Source organism: Elaeis guineensis, chromosome 6 (genome assembly GCF_000442705.2).
Source record: "Elaeis guineensis isolate ETL-2024a chromosome 6, EG11, whole genome shotgun sequence".
Classification (NCBI taxonomy): Eukaryota; Viridiplantae; Streptophyta; class Magnoliopsida; order Arecales; family Arecaceae; genus Elaeis; species Elaeis guineensis.
In genome coordinates this window covers 23,764,367-23,780,611 of record NC_025998.2, presented here as the reverse complement: position 1 = coordinate 23,780,611, position 16,245 = coordinate 23,764,367, and the positions used below count along the sequence as shown (strand labels likewise).

The following is a 16,245-nucleotide window of genomic DNA, read 5'->3' as shown; positions in this document are numbered from 1 at the left end:
ATTGATTTAATGCGCGGTATGTTTATCTCAATTTTGAAGAAGTGTTTGTGCAATCCAATTGAGAAGGCTTCTCTTCTGTTGCTGGGTTAAGGCGGCATTTTCTTGGTTGCCGGTTCTTGATGCTCGAATCCGGCTTCGAGATCCTGGCATCTCTCTCTCTCTCTCTCTCTATATATATATATATATAGAGAGAGAGAGAGAGAGAGCCTTTAGCCTTGGTGCATCCTTGATGCTCATGTCTTCTTTAATGCCATTTGTCCCCCTGCCTCCAACATGCAGACATGCTCTCCTTCTCCGGTCGGAAGATTACCTCACGGCAAACGCCATACAGTACTGAGAGTTTTTAATTTTTTCACTTTTTGAGGCTAGAGCGGAGTCGGACTGGTTTGAGTCTCAAACCCAGGATTTTTACTTGGGAAAAGTTTTGTAAAATCTCAAGGGATTGCACCATTCAAAACTCCAGTCGCCAAGCTAGCAAGCAGGTCAACGAGAGCTGTTAATTTTTGAAGCAGAAATTTGCAGATACCAGAATAGACTTGGCAATCCTGAGATGCACACCATACCTTTGATCCAGCCAGATCTGGAAGGCAGTTTGGCGGTGCTAGAGAGACATGTGGGTCTAGTACAGGACCCTTTTGCAAGTTGGAATTATGGACATTTTAGATGACATTTGTGGTCAACAAAGCCAATTCATATTGTTAATGATCCCTTACATTAAGGTCTGTCCGTTCCACTCCTCTCCAGAGCCCTAAACTTAATAGACTCAAACCTACATCACAATCTGAAACGATATTGTTCGCATCAAGATTTTCCCTTGATACCAAGATACTGTCCTCCGTAAATTGGTTTCACTTCATGTTCTGTGAGATGCATCTCCCTTGTCCTTATCTGTGGCCCTGCTAGAGACTTTGAAGCAGCAGCAGGCAAGCTCCGGACGTTGTTTGAAATAGACCTCAGCATATTTTTAAAGAGATTCACCGATACAGGCTTTGGCTTGAAATCTAACATTTAAAGCTCGGTAAGAGATGGTTCTATATCGTCAGTAGCCATTTTGGCAATAAGGAAGAAACAGATAACTATACAAGTAACAAGTGTGCACCAACTAAAAGTACATGTTCAAACGAGAGACAAACATTACAGCAGGGCAACGTTTCAACAGCATAATTGTTTCACAGGAGAAAGCAGTAAACCTTTGGATGACCTAGGACAATCCAACCCAAAAGTAAAGATACTCATCATTCATCCAGTTTACAAGAGGCAATTGACAAGTGAAACAGGGGATAGCAGTAACACTAGCACCACTTGGACACATAGCGGAGTCCCCTCCACAAAAACCTCAAGCTAGTTCCCTCCATTTGATTCATGGCTTTTCGCTTTCTTTAACGAAAAACAAAATACCTCATCAGTTAGATCTGCCAATAGGAAAAATGAATTTTTGTTTTAAAGCATTAATAATCTCACTACAAGAAAAGATGATGACCAATGATTATGGATGAAGATGTGGGTGCACAGTCATCGTACAGACCGGAGGAAAATGCAAATGATATAGGAATTCACGTTCATCAGAATGCATGGGAAGCACCCAACTTTCTGAAGATTTTCAACACTCGGTTTAAGACACAGAGATCCAACTAGTGAGACAAAAAGGTAATAAAGTCAAAAGACTAAAAATCTGACGTTAATACTACAGAATGACCAGTGGCACAGGTAAAACTTAGGAAATATATGGTTGCATGCTCAAGGATTCACAAAACTAACAACTTGTATGGTGCAGATTTTTTTTGGAAAAAAAAAAAAAGAAGAGAATGAGCAGATTGTTAATAACAAAAGGCATCAATAATGTATAACCATAAGTTCATACCACCTCACCTGGATTCAAGAGGACCACGCAACAACCCAGACAACACTCATCAAGAATCTGAAAAAAGGAAAAAAAATTAATATTTCAAAATTACTTTCTTAAGTTCATGCAAAGTTGGAAAAAAAAAAAAAGAAGGAACTTTTAAACCTAAGAAAGCAAAAATTATTATAGTGTTGACAACACGTTTAAATTTGCTCTTCTTATGAGATTTTGTCAAATAACGAACTATTTACAAAAATTGCATAAAACGCAATAACATGTCAAAGCACAGAAAATGGAAAAAAAAATTCAATATATTGTATCTCCAAATATCAATTGCAGAATTCCCTCAAAAGATATTAATTGCAAAATGTAAAAGATAAATATCTCACTGATGGTTAAAGGAAGAAGATGCAGATAATGCTAACTGCACAGGGAAGAGCACAAAGAAGTATTTAGCAAATAGCAACGTAATGTTGTGAACAACTCTCACATAAAAAACTGAAAGAAAAGTCTTTGAGTACCAGTTTCGGTACCCATACTGGCCAACTGGTGCCATATTGGCATGGTACATTTTTTGGTACCAAAGATCAGTATGTTGGTTTCATACCGTTACAGTATGGTACTCAAATCATGTCTGAAAGGACAGGGATACCCACTGAAATTTCTGCTTATGCCGGAACCTGCCACCTGTGGCACATGACCTTCATCCCTAAACATGATTATTTAGGCACTGACCCATTTCCTTTTGAGTTCTTTGTAAGAACAGTTCTTATAATATTATTTCTCTTTGGTAAACCACATATGGTTACATCATATAATAAGAAATTCTCAATAGTTCAGCTGCGAAAACATATGAATAAATCAAATTTATATTTTCTGGAGGGCCATGAATACAGATCAGTACTGTATGCGGTGTCATGAAGATTAAAGCTCTTGCCTAGCTGCATCCCCCCAGGTTAAGTCCACAACCATTTTAACAGGATTAGAAGATATAAAATATTGTTATTAATTTTCTAGACATATATCATGCACCATCATGTTTTAATGCCTCTATGCATAAAGTCCCCTGGGGCCATAACAACCATTATCATAGCAAACCAACTCCTAAGGTTAAGTAAAACTTCTAAGATGGCTGAATATTAAATCACACCAGTACTTTACAGAAAGGCTAATGTCAACATCAAAGTTTATGACAAGGAAATATTTACTCTAAAACCTACTTCTAACAATTAAGTCTAAGAGTTGCAGCACAAATTTACACGATTAGTAGTTTCTTCCTTCAAAAGATCCACTGCCATGGCAAACCAACTCCAATGGCAAATGAAACTTATATAACAGCAGGACATCAAATAACACCTGTTTCTTATGAATGGCTAGGCTCGATACATAGTTTATGACAAGAAACATTTTCTCTAAAATTTACTTCTAATTATTTATTGGGTAATGTAAGTATTGCAGAAAAAAAAAAACACAGGGATACAATTCCTTCCCTAACCACTAGAACTGAAGTATCTTTGATTATTTTCATAATTAAAATTTCTCACACCAATACCACCTTCAGGGTAGCAGGGGAGGCTTGGAATGTTCACAGTTAATATACTCACAGATCCCATTGCTTCACTTTATCTAATACCATGAACCACAAGCTGTCAATGCAACTTGTTTAGTGATCCACAAGCAAGGTCAAAGGCCCAGACCAAGACTCCAGCTCTCATCAAAACCATGCAACATAACTCACCATTTCCGCTAACTATTCGAATTCAAAGTAATACCTCAACCTTTAAAGCCTATATCATATGCATGGGGTCGGCATGGGCATCAATGTGTGATCCTTCAGAGTCCTAAAGAGTTCTCAAGCCAACAGCAAACCCAAGTGGGTCATGGTTTGGAACTATTCATTGCCATGAAGCCTAGAAGACCAATTTGCACAAATTAAGCTTATCAAACCAAAAAGGAACTCTAAGTCGATGAACTAGAACAAATCTAACCAAAGAGGGGAGAAGAAATGGTTTGATGCAAGGAACTTCTTTTTAAGGTGTTTGGCCATCCTCATGCAACATTTAAGGAAAAACATTTCATGGTATAACTACTATTGTCTTTGTAGAAATGGTAGATTGATTATAGCCATATGCAAGTTCAGAATTTACAACATATGCTGAGGATCTCTATAACATAATATTCAGCTGAAATCTCATGCACCACCAGTACCATATTCAATGAAAGGCTTGGGCATTTGAACATGGTATTGATATTTGAGGCACAAATTATAAGCCAAAGAACAGTAAATAATTTATTGACCATGCCAAAAAAGGGAAAATGTAACAGTGTTGCTTATAATTTTACTAAGTGCAGGAACAATAAATCATGAGGATCTAGCTGTCTTGTAAATTTGAATTAAATCCTAAATTTAACACACACAAAAAAAACTTTATATTATAATTTGATAATTCTCTAAAATGGCACATGGAGGGTAAAATTTTCGACAATGCAGATCCCAAGGTTTGCCATACCGTGTCGAACCGGCCGGTACACCCCATCTCGTACCAGACCGGTGGGGAACCGGCACGATTCGGCCGGTAAAATCGGTACACCGGCGGTACCGAAGAATAAAGAATGGAAAGTGAGAAAGAGAGAGAGAGGGAAGGGAAGGGAGGGAGGTGGGAGCCGCCGGAGGCCGGCGGTGGCCGACTGCGGCCGTCGGAGAGCTTCCGAGCCCCGTATCGCCCGATAGGACCTTCAAGAGAGCAAAAAAGAGAGAGAGAGCGCTCGGAGGGGGGCGGAGAACCTACCGGACAGACGGTGCCTCCGTTGCGAGGCTCCCGGTGGCCGACGAGCCGACGCCGACGGTCTGAGGGCGGTCGAGCGGGCGGAGCCGTGGAGCCTTCTTCTTTTTCGAAACAGACGACGTCTGTTTCGATTTTTTCTTTTTTTTTATTTTAAACTTATGAAGTCGGCAACTGGGTTGCCGACTTAAGAATTTTTTTTAAAAAAAACAAAAATCGTGAAGTCGGCAAACGAGTTGCCGACTTAAGAATTTTTTTAAAAAAAAATAAAAATCGTGAAGCCGGCAAATCGTTTGCCGACTTCATTTAAAACCATGTTTTTAAAAAAATTTGCGAAACAGGGGCGATGCCCCTGTTTCACGCCTGCGGCGCGGCGCGCGTGGACGGCGCCCTCCGACGGCCACGACGGCCAGTCGGAGGCTATCCGGCGGCCCCGCCGGCTCCTTCCCCTCCCTCTTTTTTTTTCTTCCTCTTTCTCTCTCTCTATTTCTCTCAATTTCTCTCTTTTTTCTTCCGGTTCGGATCGTCGGTTCGATACGGTATGAAACCATACCGACCCATACCGCCGGCCGGCCGAAACAGCCGACGGTACCGGTTCAGCAAACCTTGACAAATCCAAAGTCCATAATAACTCTTTGCAGGCAATTCATGCAGATGCAAATAAGACCATGATTGCTAGTTTTGATGGAAACTAAACCAGTTTGGTATTTCAAAATTTTGGGCACAGTTATCCAAGACCAAAAGCTGTTGATTTGACCGAAACTGGTCAATTTTGAGCATGGACATTAAATCAAGCCTCAAGGATTCAGTTCACAAGTTCTATAGGATTTATGTGAATTTGCAAACGATGTTTGAAAGCAAAAAAAAAAAAATGGGAATAGGTGAAAGTTTCAACTTTATCTCCAAGTTATACTTGAACTCAAGAAATAATTAGCTTTACATGAAATACCAAGTTATGATAAATAATCAAGAAAATTATTTTTACTATTACTTATCTAATTCACCATAAACAAATTTATAATGAAATTTTAGTTACCTCAAGCAGAGTAAAGTGCAAAAACAGCTCCTTGTTCCAAGTAGAAGTACTTAGTTTCACAATAAAAGCATATGCATATTCTATATGATTCCTTAATGAACCCAGATAACATGATTCTGCCCTTGACCTTTCAAAACTCAACGACTTCCTTTATTGCATGATCATAGGTATCTTTTGAAACTAAAAGTTACTTGATTGTTCTTTAACTTTAGGGTATGTTTTGTTGCAAACAAAACTGCCTGGAAAACATCTGTTTAGGAAAATTTAGTTGTCTTTTTGTTTGTTCTCGTAGAAAATTAACAAACATGGAAAGCTTATATCTGTCTTTGGATATATTTTCGTTTTCCATGAATTTTACAGCAACCAAACTTTGATGGTCTACTGTTATTAATTTAGCTTGAGATTTCAATCTGATCTAGACTTTATTGGGCTTTTAAAGCTCATCATTTGGAAGTAATGCCACATACAACAACTAAGAACTACCTTGCAAGAGCTAGTAACCAGAGTCTGCCATGTGACTCATATAAATAACAGCAATTCAAGTTGCAGACCTTATGGTCTACCTTCAGTTGTCTTGTGAGTTCAAGAATGACATGGATACAGTAACTTGATCCCCCGAAGTTCAAATACATAGTCACAGGTTACCAATTAAATGCAACTTCTCCAAATTTGCCCTCCAAACTAAATGCAACTGTTCTTTTGGTAGGAAATCACATGTTTTAATCCAAAGAAAATCACATGTTTTTTTTTTCTTTATTGCTTTCCCTTTTATCTGCTCCATACAGTGGGGCAGCTACCAATCCAAAGACCTATTCAAGGTTTGGTGGCTCTTAACATTGATCAGCATAGAGAAACTTAAATGTTGGTGGTGTTTTGAGTTTACAAATATTTTTGCTCCCAGATAATGTTTTGGTTGACTTGTCCTTCCAATCAACTACTAAGTGAGAGGATTAGAAACTCCATTACTCTACACTAGATCTTGATTTAAGGATTTTGATTCCAGATTTTGAGTTGTCTATTTTAAGGCCTTGATTTTTAACTAGTACCAAATTGCATCTGTTTGGAGATAGGATAGACCAAAGCCAACTACAAACGACATACACTCAACCCAATCATGTTGGGCAAAATCTAGATTGTTTCCAGAGTTAAGATTGACAAGATCCAATCAATTCAGATGAACGTAAGTCAGAATAGCCCAACTAACTCACAAATTTAAAAAGGGAATGAAGGAGCATGCAGTTATCACATCTCATGATGTAAGGCCACATGCCATTAACCCCCTTATCTTTTGATTCTCAATAGAACAATAGGGCCCAGGTAAGATGCTTTACGGCAGCGTTCCCGAAACTAGTACCAGGACCCTTGCCGGTCGACGACTGGCACGGTATGTATGGATCTATACTATACCGTGATGGGGGTGTTTCAGCCTCTTTTTTTTTAAAAAAAAAAGATTTTGAATTGAAGCCGGCAAACAATGTGCCTACTTCAATTCAAAAATAAAAAACAAAGGTTTGAACCCCCCCCCCTCTTCAAACATTCCACTCTCCCATGTTTCGAATGAAAAAAGCGGGAGAAGTGAGGAAGAGGGGGAGAGAGAGAGAGGGAGGAAGGGAGGGAGGGACAAAGAAGGAGAGGGAGGGGGGAGAGAGAGAGGCCATTCTTGAGAGAGAAAGAGAGAAGGAGAGAGAAGAAGAGGGAAAAAGGGACCTAACTGGAGGCTTCGGGGCCCTCATCAGTAGTTGTAAGTCATCACCATCAAGCATCAGGGATGTAGATTAGGGTTTAGGCGTTGACGGGAAGGATCAAAGCTGTAATCGAGGGATTTAAGCTATTGAATAGGGGCGAAATGAATTTATATCACTAAACATGCCGATAGCCAACTAATCCAGTTTGGTATCGGCACACCCCGAAGTGGCTAGTTCGGCACAATTCAGCCTTCTTTGCGTTATGGTATCCTCCAAAAGGAACAAAAAAGAGCATTATAGCGCGTCCCACTTAGACTAACATGGCTTAAACCTAGACTAGCCCATTTGACTAACCCAGAAAACAACAAGTTATGTGGAAGTTAAAATGTGAATGCCACATGGAACAAAACAAGAGTCACATGCAACAAACCACCACCCTTTATCCTCAAGACTAGAAAGGCACTAGGGGAGATTTTTGAGGTTTTTCTTCAAAATAATGAGAGAGAAGTAAGGGGTTATACAACTAATATCCTCAACATAAAATCGAAAAAGGAAGCTGAGTTGTAGATTCTAAGCCACAACTAGGTTGCATCCAACATTAACTTAGACGTCATATTTAGGATATCTATGAAATTTCAAATTGGCCCCAAACCAAACATCAAGAAGATGAAAAGCAATTAACGTTTCAACCCTTGCAAAAATATCATATTCCAACTCAAAGGGCTTTGTTTTAGAAAATACATATACATAGGCCCATCAAATACGCAAAGCAAACAATGTGAGATAAATGTTTAATTTAATATTTTATGGATGTGTCCTAAAATTAATCATACAAAGCCGGTCAAAGACTCAAAATGAAACGATTAAAGTTCATGAGATTATTCAAGATGTATGATTGAAGTCCTGGATTGGGCTAACTAACGATGGTTGAAACTTGAAAATTGGGGTATGATTGTTGAGACTAACATAGAAAGCATGTTCAGGTGCTCCAAACCTGATAAAATATCGAAGCCCTGCTGAAGTTCATTTACTTGATGAGATCAAATTCGAGGAACATCAACTGAATAATTTGATAACATTCAAGTTAGAGTGGTCCATGACCTTCCCTACTAGAACTTTAAGGCCCTTTACTCACAGCTAACAAAAATAATCCACTTAACTGAGTATTTTAAGCCTGATTACTTGTCCTTTCTAGTCTCCGACACTTGTCTGATCTAGTATAGGAATGAGGACCTTACGTGCTTTCATCTAAAAGTATGGGAAACATGTTTAGTCTGCATTTAAAGGGCCTAATCTAGTTCACTGGATTCGTAGGAATCTAAATTAAAATAAACCACAATCTTGTTGTTTCTTAGAAAATGTAAAGAAATAAAAACCCTCACAATCTAGTTGTTTTTCAGAAGATGCACAGGAACTAAAACCCTCAAAACTTATTGGTTAAGCATAAGAAGAGTTACAAGATTCCGTAGATCCAGGCCCAATGGGCCCACAGTTATTGCCCAAAATATTATCATTGTTTGTTCTGATTTGAGGTGCCTAAAAGGAATATTTATCAAAGTTCATACATCATGTGTCAAATTACTCTTGTATGAACAATGGAGGAGATCTGCATGTATCCAGCTTCACAAGTCAACAAAATACCTTCAAAAAGCATCATTGATGATGCCCTGTCATCAATGGCATGGTAATCTAGCACTATGAGGTAAATTAGCTGTTAGAGGCAAATGCACTAAGTGCTCTAGCCATTAGTACAATTTCATAATCATAATCCTAAAAACAAAAGATCATTCAAATCAATCAATCCCTGAACTAATATCCAATCTGATTGATGTTTTGAAAGAATGTAAGATGCTACCCAAAAATTACGCAGCCCAAGATAATAAATCTAAAAATAATAGATATAAAGTGAAATCAGAAAAAGATATTTTGATCCAAATTTGAAGCATGACATATCAAATTAAACATACAGAATCCAGAGTAGGGGTTTGGAAACATCCAATATCCAATTTCCCTGTGCAATAGCCTAGGCAGCTACCTAGGTGATCAAAGAGGTCTTAAGAACATTGTGATTGATCGGCCAATTCCAAAACAGAATAATAGTTCCAATCACAGTCTTCTCATGTATAGCCAATTTGAATGATAGGGGATCACTCTCTATCTGCTTTCCAAAGCTCATAGCCAAACTTGGCACCAAGATTTCTTCTCATTCCTCCTCCTTACTCTAGAATTTCCCCAAGGCTGAATTCTCCAAGGTGGTTTTCCATTCATTGAGAGGAAAATGGCCCAACTCAGATGAAGTATTATCTACCATGTAGACAATTTTATGTTCTGTAGATTTGTTGTATTATTATAGAAAAATGATACAATTATAAAACCTCAACATTATTAAATACTACATAACATGGTATATACTAAATGATACAGTACAAGCACGGCATGGTGCAGTACCTTACCACGCCGACTAACGACTAGCATAGACACCTTGCATTAAACATAAATATTGGTTATTGATCCTCACCTTCCAGTCGTGAACATATAATAAAAACCATTTACCCAAAAATAAAACACTGAGAGATTACAAAATCTTATAATAATAAATGGTTTACTAATTTAAGTTTAATAATAAAATTTTTAACTGCATAGCACACTGTATTTGTGATTCATGCAAACTCATACATATTTTCTAAAATTTGAATCACAAAATATTATAAATAGTATAACCAACAAGGTTCGCTTGGATTTATCTACAATGATGGTTTGAATTATTAAACATATAAGCATGGCAAAATCTTGTAGATAACCAGACCTCATCTATCATTTTGGAAGTTTAGACAGTCTATAATAAGTATGAAAAATTTAAAATAAAATTAAAGAACTCAGACCTCGAGTGACACATTACTAAAATCTGACAATGAGCAGAACAGGTAAAAATATGAATCTTACAATTGATGCAAAGCGATGCATCATAACCAAAAAATAAGAGAAGTGGAGATATAAACAATGTCCTCATAAAACTTATGCATGCAAAGTGTATGAATTGAGTATATACCGTGCACCGCTATTGAATTCCAAATCATCAACTCTTTGCAAATCAATAGAGCCCCTAAGTTGCTTGGGCATGGAAAACACTAGCTATTCATAAACAAGATGACAACAGGTTGTCTGCCAGTTGTAAGAAGTTTCAGACACTAGTGGATTATACTTTATATTATAGAGCAGATAAACCACCACAGATTCGATATGATTTGTTAGTTTAGGTTTAGGTATACATTAGCACAGTATCTCTGAACTAAAAGGATGCAGAGAATCAAAGGGATTTTGTAACTTGATCTCCAGAAATCCCAAGGAAGGAAAATTATATCAGCAACTAGTCAGCTCACATAAAATCATATAAAGCAAAGAGAAAAACAGTAATCTAACCTCAGATCAAACTATTGGAAAAAAAAAGGCAAGACAGTCTCATCCACAATCAAAAATCATTATAGTCCACTGCAGCACCCTAAGCCAAAATCTCCACCCTTTCAGCTTCTGTCCCTTCCATTGAACCAAAATATAATAAAGAAATTGAATATTTCGCTAAGGTTGCAGGTTTAGAACCTATGTAGATAAGTCAAGACTGGAGCAAGCCCTACCTATTTCTATTTTTCTCCATGGGACAGAGGCATAATAGGCGTATAACAAAACAAAAACAAAGAAACTCAAATCTACTATAAGTTAGAGCAACTTTAGTCCAGAAAAAAGATCAAAATCAATATTAAAGATCTAAGTTAATATTTTCTATCACCCACTGCCCAAAATCAACAATAAAGATCACATCCATACAAGAAATAAGATAGCAAATGTACTGATGGTGAAAGCCCGAACCTTTCTGCTCATCAGAGGCATCGTGGTACTCCTGCTCCTCCTCCGGCACCGGATGCAACTCTGCCTCCTTCTCCAGAGTCCCCCTGACCCCCACCACACCTCCACCGTCGGCGACGCTCCCGGCCCCCGCTCCAGCGCCGGACCCCTCATCAGGGTACCGGACGACCACAACGGGGCAAACGCAGTGGTGGACACAGTAGTCGCTGACGCTCCCGAGCCTTCCCTTGCTTGTCCTCCGGGAGGCCCCAAATCCCCGGCTCCCCATGATGACGGCGCTAAGGCCGAGCCTCTCCACCTCGAGGCAGAGCCTCTCCTTCATGTCGTGGTCCTTGACGATGTGGATCTTGAAGGGGATTTGGGCCTCCACGAGTGGCTGGGCAAGGTCCTGGGCCTTGGTGGTCGTGAAGGCGTCTAAGTCGTCCTCCAGCTTCTGCTGCGACTCTTCGGAGTCGGCCTCCTCCGCCACGGCCGCCGCGGCCGACACCGAGAGATCGATAGAGCCCCAGTCGGCGCCGTAGAGGACGCTGGTGGACCGGACATGGAGAAGGATCACGGCATCCCCGGGGCGGAGGTAGTTTTGGACGGCCCACTTCACGGCGTAGGCGCTCTCGTCGGAGAGGTCGACGGCAATCGCGATCCGCCGGTGCGACCCGGCGGAAGGGCTCGCCGCGGCGGCGGAGGAGAAGAAGTAGCGCGGGGAGGAGGGCTGGATCGTCTGCGCAGCCGCAGTCGCCGCCGCAGCCGTGGCGGCGGGCGGCATGGCCGCGGCCTGGCGGTCCGATTCGGGCGGGGTCTGCTGGGGAATCATGCCTCAGATGGATAGGGTTCTTATGGTTTCGTTCTTTTCTCGCGAAAAAATTCGATCTTTTTCTGGTATACCGCTGAGAGACGAACTCGAAGGAGAGAGTTTTGGGACAAGATTTTAGGATGGTTTTTGGGAAAGGAGGAGCGAGAGAGGGGAAATGAAAGGGTAGGAAGAGGGCGTGCAGAATGATGTTACTGGGGTGAGAGTAAACGGGGAGGAAGGTACAAGCGAGGAGCGAAGGCAGTGAATTTTGTTTACGTACAATGACGGAAATACCCTTCTACTTTTTTTACGGTTTCTTTTTCTGGATACTTTTCTAAGATCATTCTGAGATATTATGGATGCTGAAGGTCTGCTGTGTAGCATTGGACAAGTAGCAGCCTTTTGTTGGGTTATGACTTCGTGGTGTGGATCCCACCCGAATCCCGATTGTTTTAGTGCAAACAAAGATGTTGCGTGAGCTAAAGTATCCATTTTGTACCAATAAAAAGAAAAAAAAAGCTAAAGTATCCATTCTATTATAAGAAAAAATGCATGCTACTTTCAATTAGTGACCAAAACCGATCGATGAAAGATGGGAGAATTTTAGAAAAAAATTTAAAAGTTTCCAGAATTTTATATGTGTGTATGTAAAAGGAATATAATTAAAAAATACGTAAGTATATTAATAACATCAATCTTACTGGCAAATATTGGGCTGAAATAATAAGTCTCAAAATTTTAATTATATCATCTCAATAAATATCAAATATAAATCAAGATCTTAATTAAGATAAATAAAAACTTTGCATGTAAGAAATGTGTCTACAACATAACATTTCTTTTGACATATGGAGGTGAAAAGATCAATAAAACATGAAGTTCATAATATGAACAAACTTAAGCAAATATTTTAAAAAGTGTCATAAATTATGGTTGTTCCTAGCTCTTTTTTTTTTTTTTGAAAAATGGATGCATAACTACAAATAATAGATGCTTAGAACTTTTTAGTATTTTGTAATAAATAACATTATGATGACTATGTTTAAAGAATAAACATAGTGAAATGATGGTGGATATTACTATTTGGAATGATAAATCTATGATCCCTCCTACTTTAAAATTAAAAGTATGATCTATCTATCACTAGAAGAGCATAACAATTAGCTAGTTTAAGGACAAAAAGTATGATAGGAAAACTAAAGAAGTATAAGTTTATTCATAAAGCCACTATTAATATATGATCTCTTACTAGCTAGTTTATAAGATTTATTGTATCCTATCTTAAAATCATTAGCTTTAATAAACATTGCTCTCTTGCGAAAAAAAGAAATAAATTGAGGTATATGTTTAAATGTCACCCTATGAAGAAGGTATAGCAAGATTATCCTTCTATTTTTTTTTTTTTGGATATATAAGAGACAACTCATATAAAATACTATAGCCTAAGATAATCATATCTCAAAAACCTCAATTCTTCAAAAGTTTTTAGCTAAATAGGCCCTCATAATGGAGAAAGCAATTGGAAACTAAAAAAAAAAAAAGAAAAATGGAAAAGCATTATTTCAAGTTATTATAATATAACTTTTAACTAGTTATAATAGCAGTTAGGTGATAAATAATTTAAAAAATTGTTACTAACTCAGTTTTGATAAATTAAAAAGATCAGAGCATGCAAAAGTTATTATGATAATATAACAATAATAAGATGAAATAACCTAACAAATTCTAGTTGTTATACATCCTGAAAATCTTAGAATCACCCTCCACATGAGGTATGCTCTCTTCAGTAGTCGGCCTGTTATTGATCCTTTCTCTCCTTTTCTTTCTATATATCCCTCTTCTCTCCTCCTTTCATATGTTGAAGTAACGCGCACCGGATTGGATCGATCTGGGCTTGTGATCTAATATCTAATTTCTTTGAGACAATTCACCAAACACATTGCAGGCATAAATAAACAAAGACAAAGAACCAAGATTTACGTGGTTCGGCACAAAAGGCCTACATCCACGGGGAGGAGGAGCAATCCACTATAAATTCATCCCGAAAAATAGGTACAATATGAGGTATAAAATACTTTTATCCGAAACCAACAAGAAGGCAACAAAATATCGAATAGAAGGCAACTAAGATCCAATCGGATCAACCAATCTCAGCCTCGGCAATAGATCAAGATAAAACAATACCTGAGATGAAGATACCTTCCCCAACCCTCGGCAAAAAATCAAGATGATACCTCCTTACCAACCGAAGTAGCACAAGGCATCCGTGAAACCGAGAAGAAAGAAGATAGGTAGACTATCAGTCGAAGACTAACAGAAGAGAACCAGAAAGCAACCCGCACACGAGCACAAGCAGGAGATCGGCCTGAAAGCAAAACCCACGCGCACAAGAGGCACAGGCGAGAGATCGGCCTGAGAGCAAAACCCGCGCACAAGAGGCACAGGCGAGAGATCAGCCAGAGAGCAAAACCGCACGGGAGAACAAGCAAGAAACAGGCCCGCACAAGAAGCCCTAGAAAAATCTCCGCCCGCTCTAACCTTGTGTCAAAAAAAAGATGCCCGTGGCCTCCTTATAAAGGAAGAAAGCCTTCTCAAAATAGAGATTCAGCCGATGTAGAATTCCCAACTGTCACGGGAGACAAATAAAGAAATATAATTTGGAGCCAAATATAACATCATATTTATCTTCTCTAGCTTCATGTGCGACTGTCAATCAAATCAAGCCACTTCTGATCACCGACTAACCATGTCTCTCTTCCTCCCTTTGCTCTTTCTTTCTTTTTCACCTCTCTCTCTCTCTCTATCTTTGATTACTACGATGGTGGCCAAGCAGATCTAACTTTCATTTCCATATGCTCATCATTGATTATTGGATAGCCACCTCTCTTCTCCTCCTTCCCTCTTTCTATCTTTTTTCTCTTTTCTTTATCTCTCTATTCTTCTTCCCCTCTCACCCCTCTTCGGCTTACAACATGCCTACTAGTCAAATTCATGGCATCACTGCCTAGCTGCTGCTTCCCGTATTTCTTCTTTCACTTTTTTTTACCTTCTCTCCTTTTCTCCCCTTCATCCTCTCTCTCTCTCTGGCTTCTATTTTAGTTGCTAATATTGATATGGTTGGTGCTTGCCGGATCTGACTATCCTTAGTCATTTGTTGGCTCTCTCTCCCTTCTCTTCTCTTTCTCTCTTCTTTATTTACCTTCCTCCTTCCTTCTTTTTGGCTTAATCAAAGGCCAGTAGCAGTGGCATTGACAAGTAGTGGTGGTGATGAGAAGGCAACGATAATAGTGACAAGAAGTAGTTGCATAATAACAAAGGGCAACATTAATAATATAATGCCATGCCAAGAAAAATATCTACAAGTAGTTGTATTGATAGTTAAGGAGACAGTACTTGGGCACTATGTTAAGAATAGTGATAAGTGTAAAAGGTCTTCATTATTGAGATGAAAGGATATAAATCGATTATTTCCAAAAAAAACTGAATAGTTAAGACGAGAGGTAAAGCAGCTCTTTTTTCAAGAGCGAGAGCTTATATGGAACTCTTTGAAGAGAACTTATTTCTAAACAGAAAATATATTTATAGAAAAAAATTACTAACACACAAATCATTTATTAGAAGAAAACCTATATATATTAGAGATTATGTCTCACTAGTATTATATATGTTAGTTCGTTTCTACCTTTGTTATATCAGATTGTAGATGGTAGAGAAGTTTCCTCCCTCCTGCTTTCCCCTTTTTTTCATTTTTAATTTTTCTTGTTATATTTTCATGCATCCTTATTTAATTTCATTAGTAAAATTGAAGATAGATGTTTGCCATCGTCTTGTAAAAGAAAAAGAGAAAAGAAATGGCATGGAACTATTTCCCCTTCTTTGGGTGCGGGATAAGTTTATAAAGACTTTTTATATCATTTATTGAATGAGTTATGAACTATTTAGTGACCATTAGAGGAAATAGATGGCCTCAAAGTTTTGAGATTTTTTGCATGTTGTTTGATAATCGATTGCATGCGCCTCTGATGATTTGAAGTAGCTTGTAAGGTTGCTGAATCAATACCATATACAAGGGATCCTTGACATGCAGACTTAGTTTACATTAAAAACCAAAAAAGTGACGATGGCTTGAGTGAAGACAAAGCCAAAGCTTTTTTATACAATGATGGTAGCTGGGATGATGTTGGCCGTGTGCCACTGTTTCACTTTTTGCTTTTCTTATCTCGTGAGCTGACCTTTTTGCCACAGTT

General features: G+C 38.6%; 1 protein-coding gene across 3 annotated transcripts; it reads right to left on the bottom strand.

Moving 5' to 3' along the window:
• Positions 1-1,079: 1,079 nt before the first annotated feature.
• Positions 1,080-12,172, bottom strand: LOC105046969 (universal stress protein PHOS32). 3 transcript variants are annotated; one of them, XM_073259358.1, is made up of 3 exons: positions 11,212-12,172; positions 1,870-1,918; positions 1,080-1,412 (listed from the first exon to the last, which is right to left on the bottom strand). In XM_073259358.1, exons 1-2 carry the CDS (start codon positions 12,017-12,019, stop codon positions 1,911-1,913), a joined length of 816 nt encoding a protein of 271 aa, XP_073115459.1. In that variant the 5' UTR covers positions 12,020-12,172; the 3' UTR covers positions 1,080-1,412; positions 1,870-1,910. The 3 variants fall into 3 exon arrangements, with proteins under 3 accessions (XP_073115459.1, XP_073115460.1, XP_073115458.1); XM_073259359.1 differs by having other exon boundaries at positions 1,080-1,373; XM_073259357.1 differs by having other exon boundaries at positions 1,080-1,377; positions 11,212-12,171.
• Positions 12,173-16,245: the final 4,073 nt, after the last annotated feature.

Bases quoted from the DNA above. Each gene is read 5' to 3' on its own strand.
- LOC105046969 (XM_073259358.1), bottom strand. From the start codon at position 12,019: ATGATTCCCCAGCAGACCCCGCCCGAATCGGACCGCCAGGCCGCGGCC.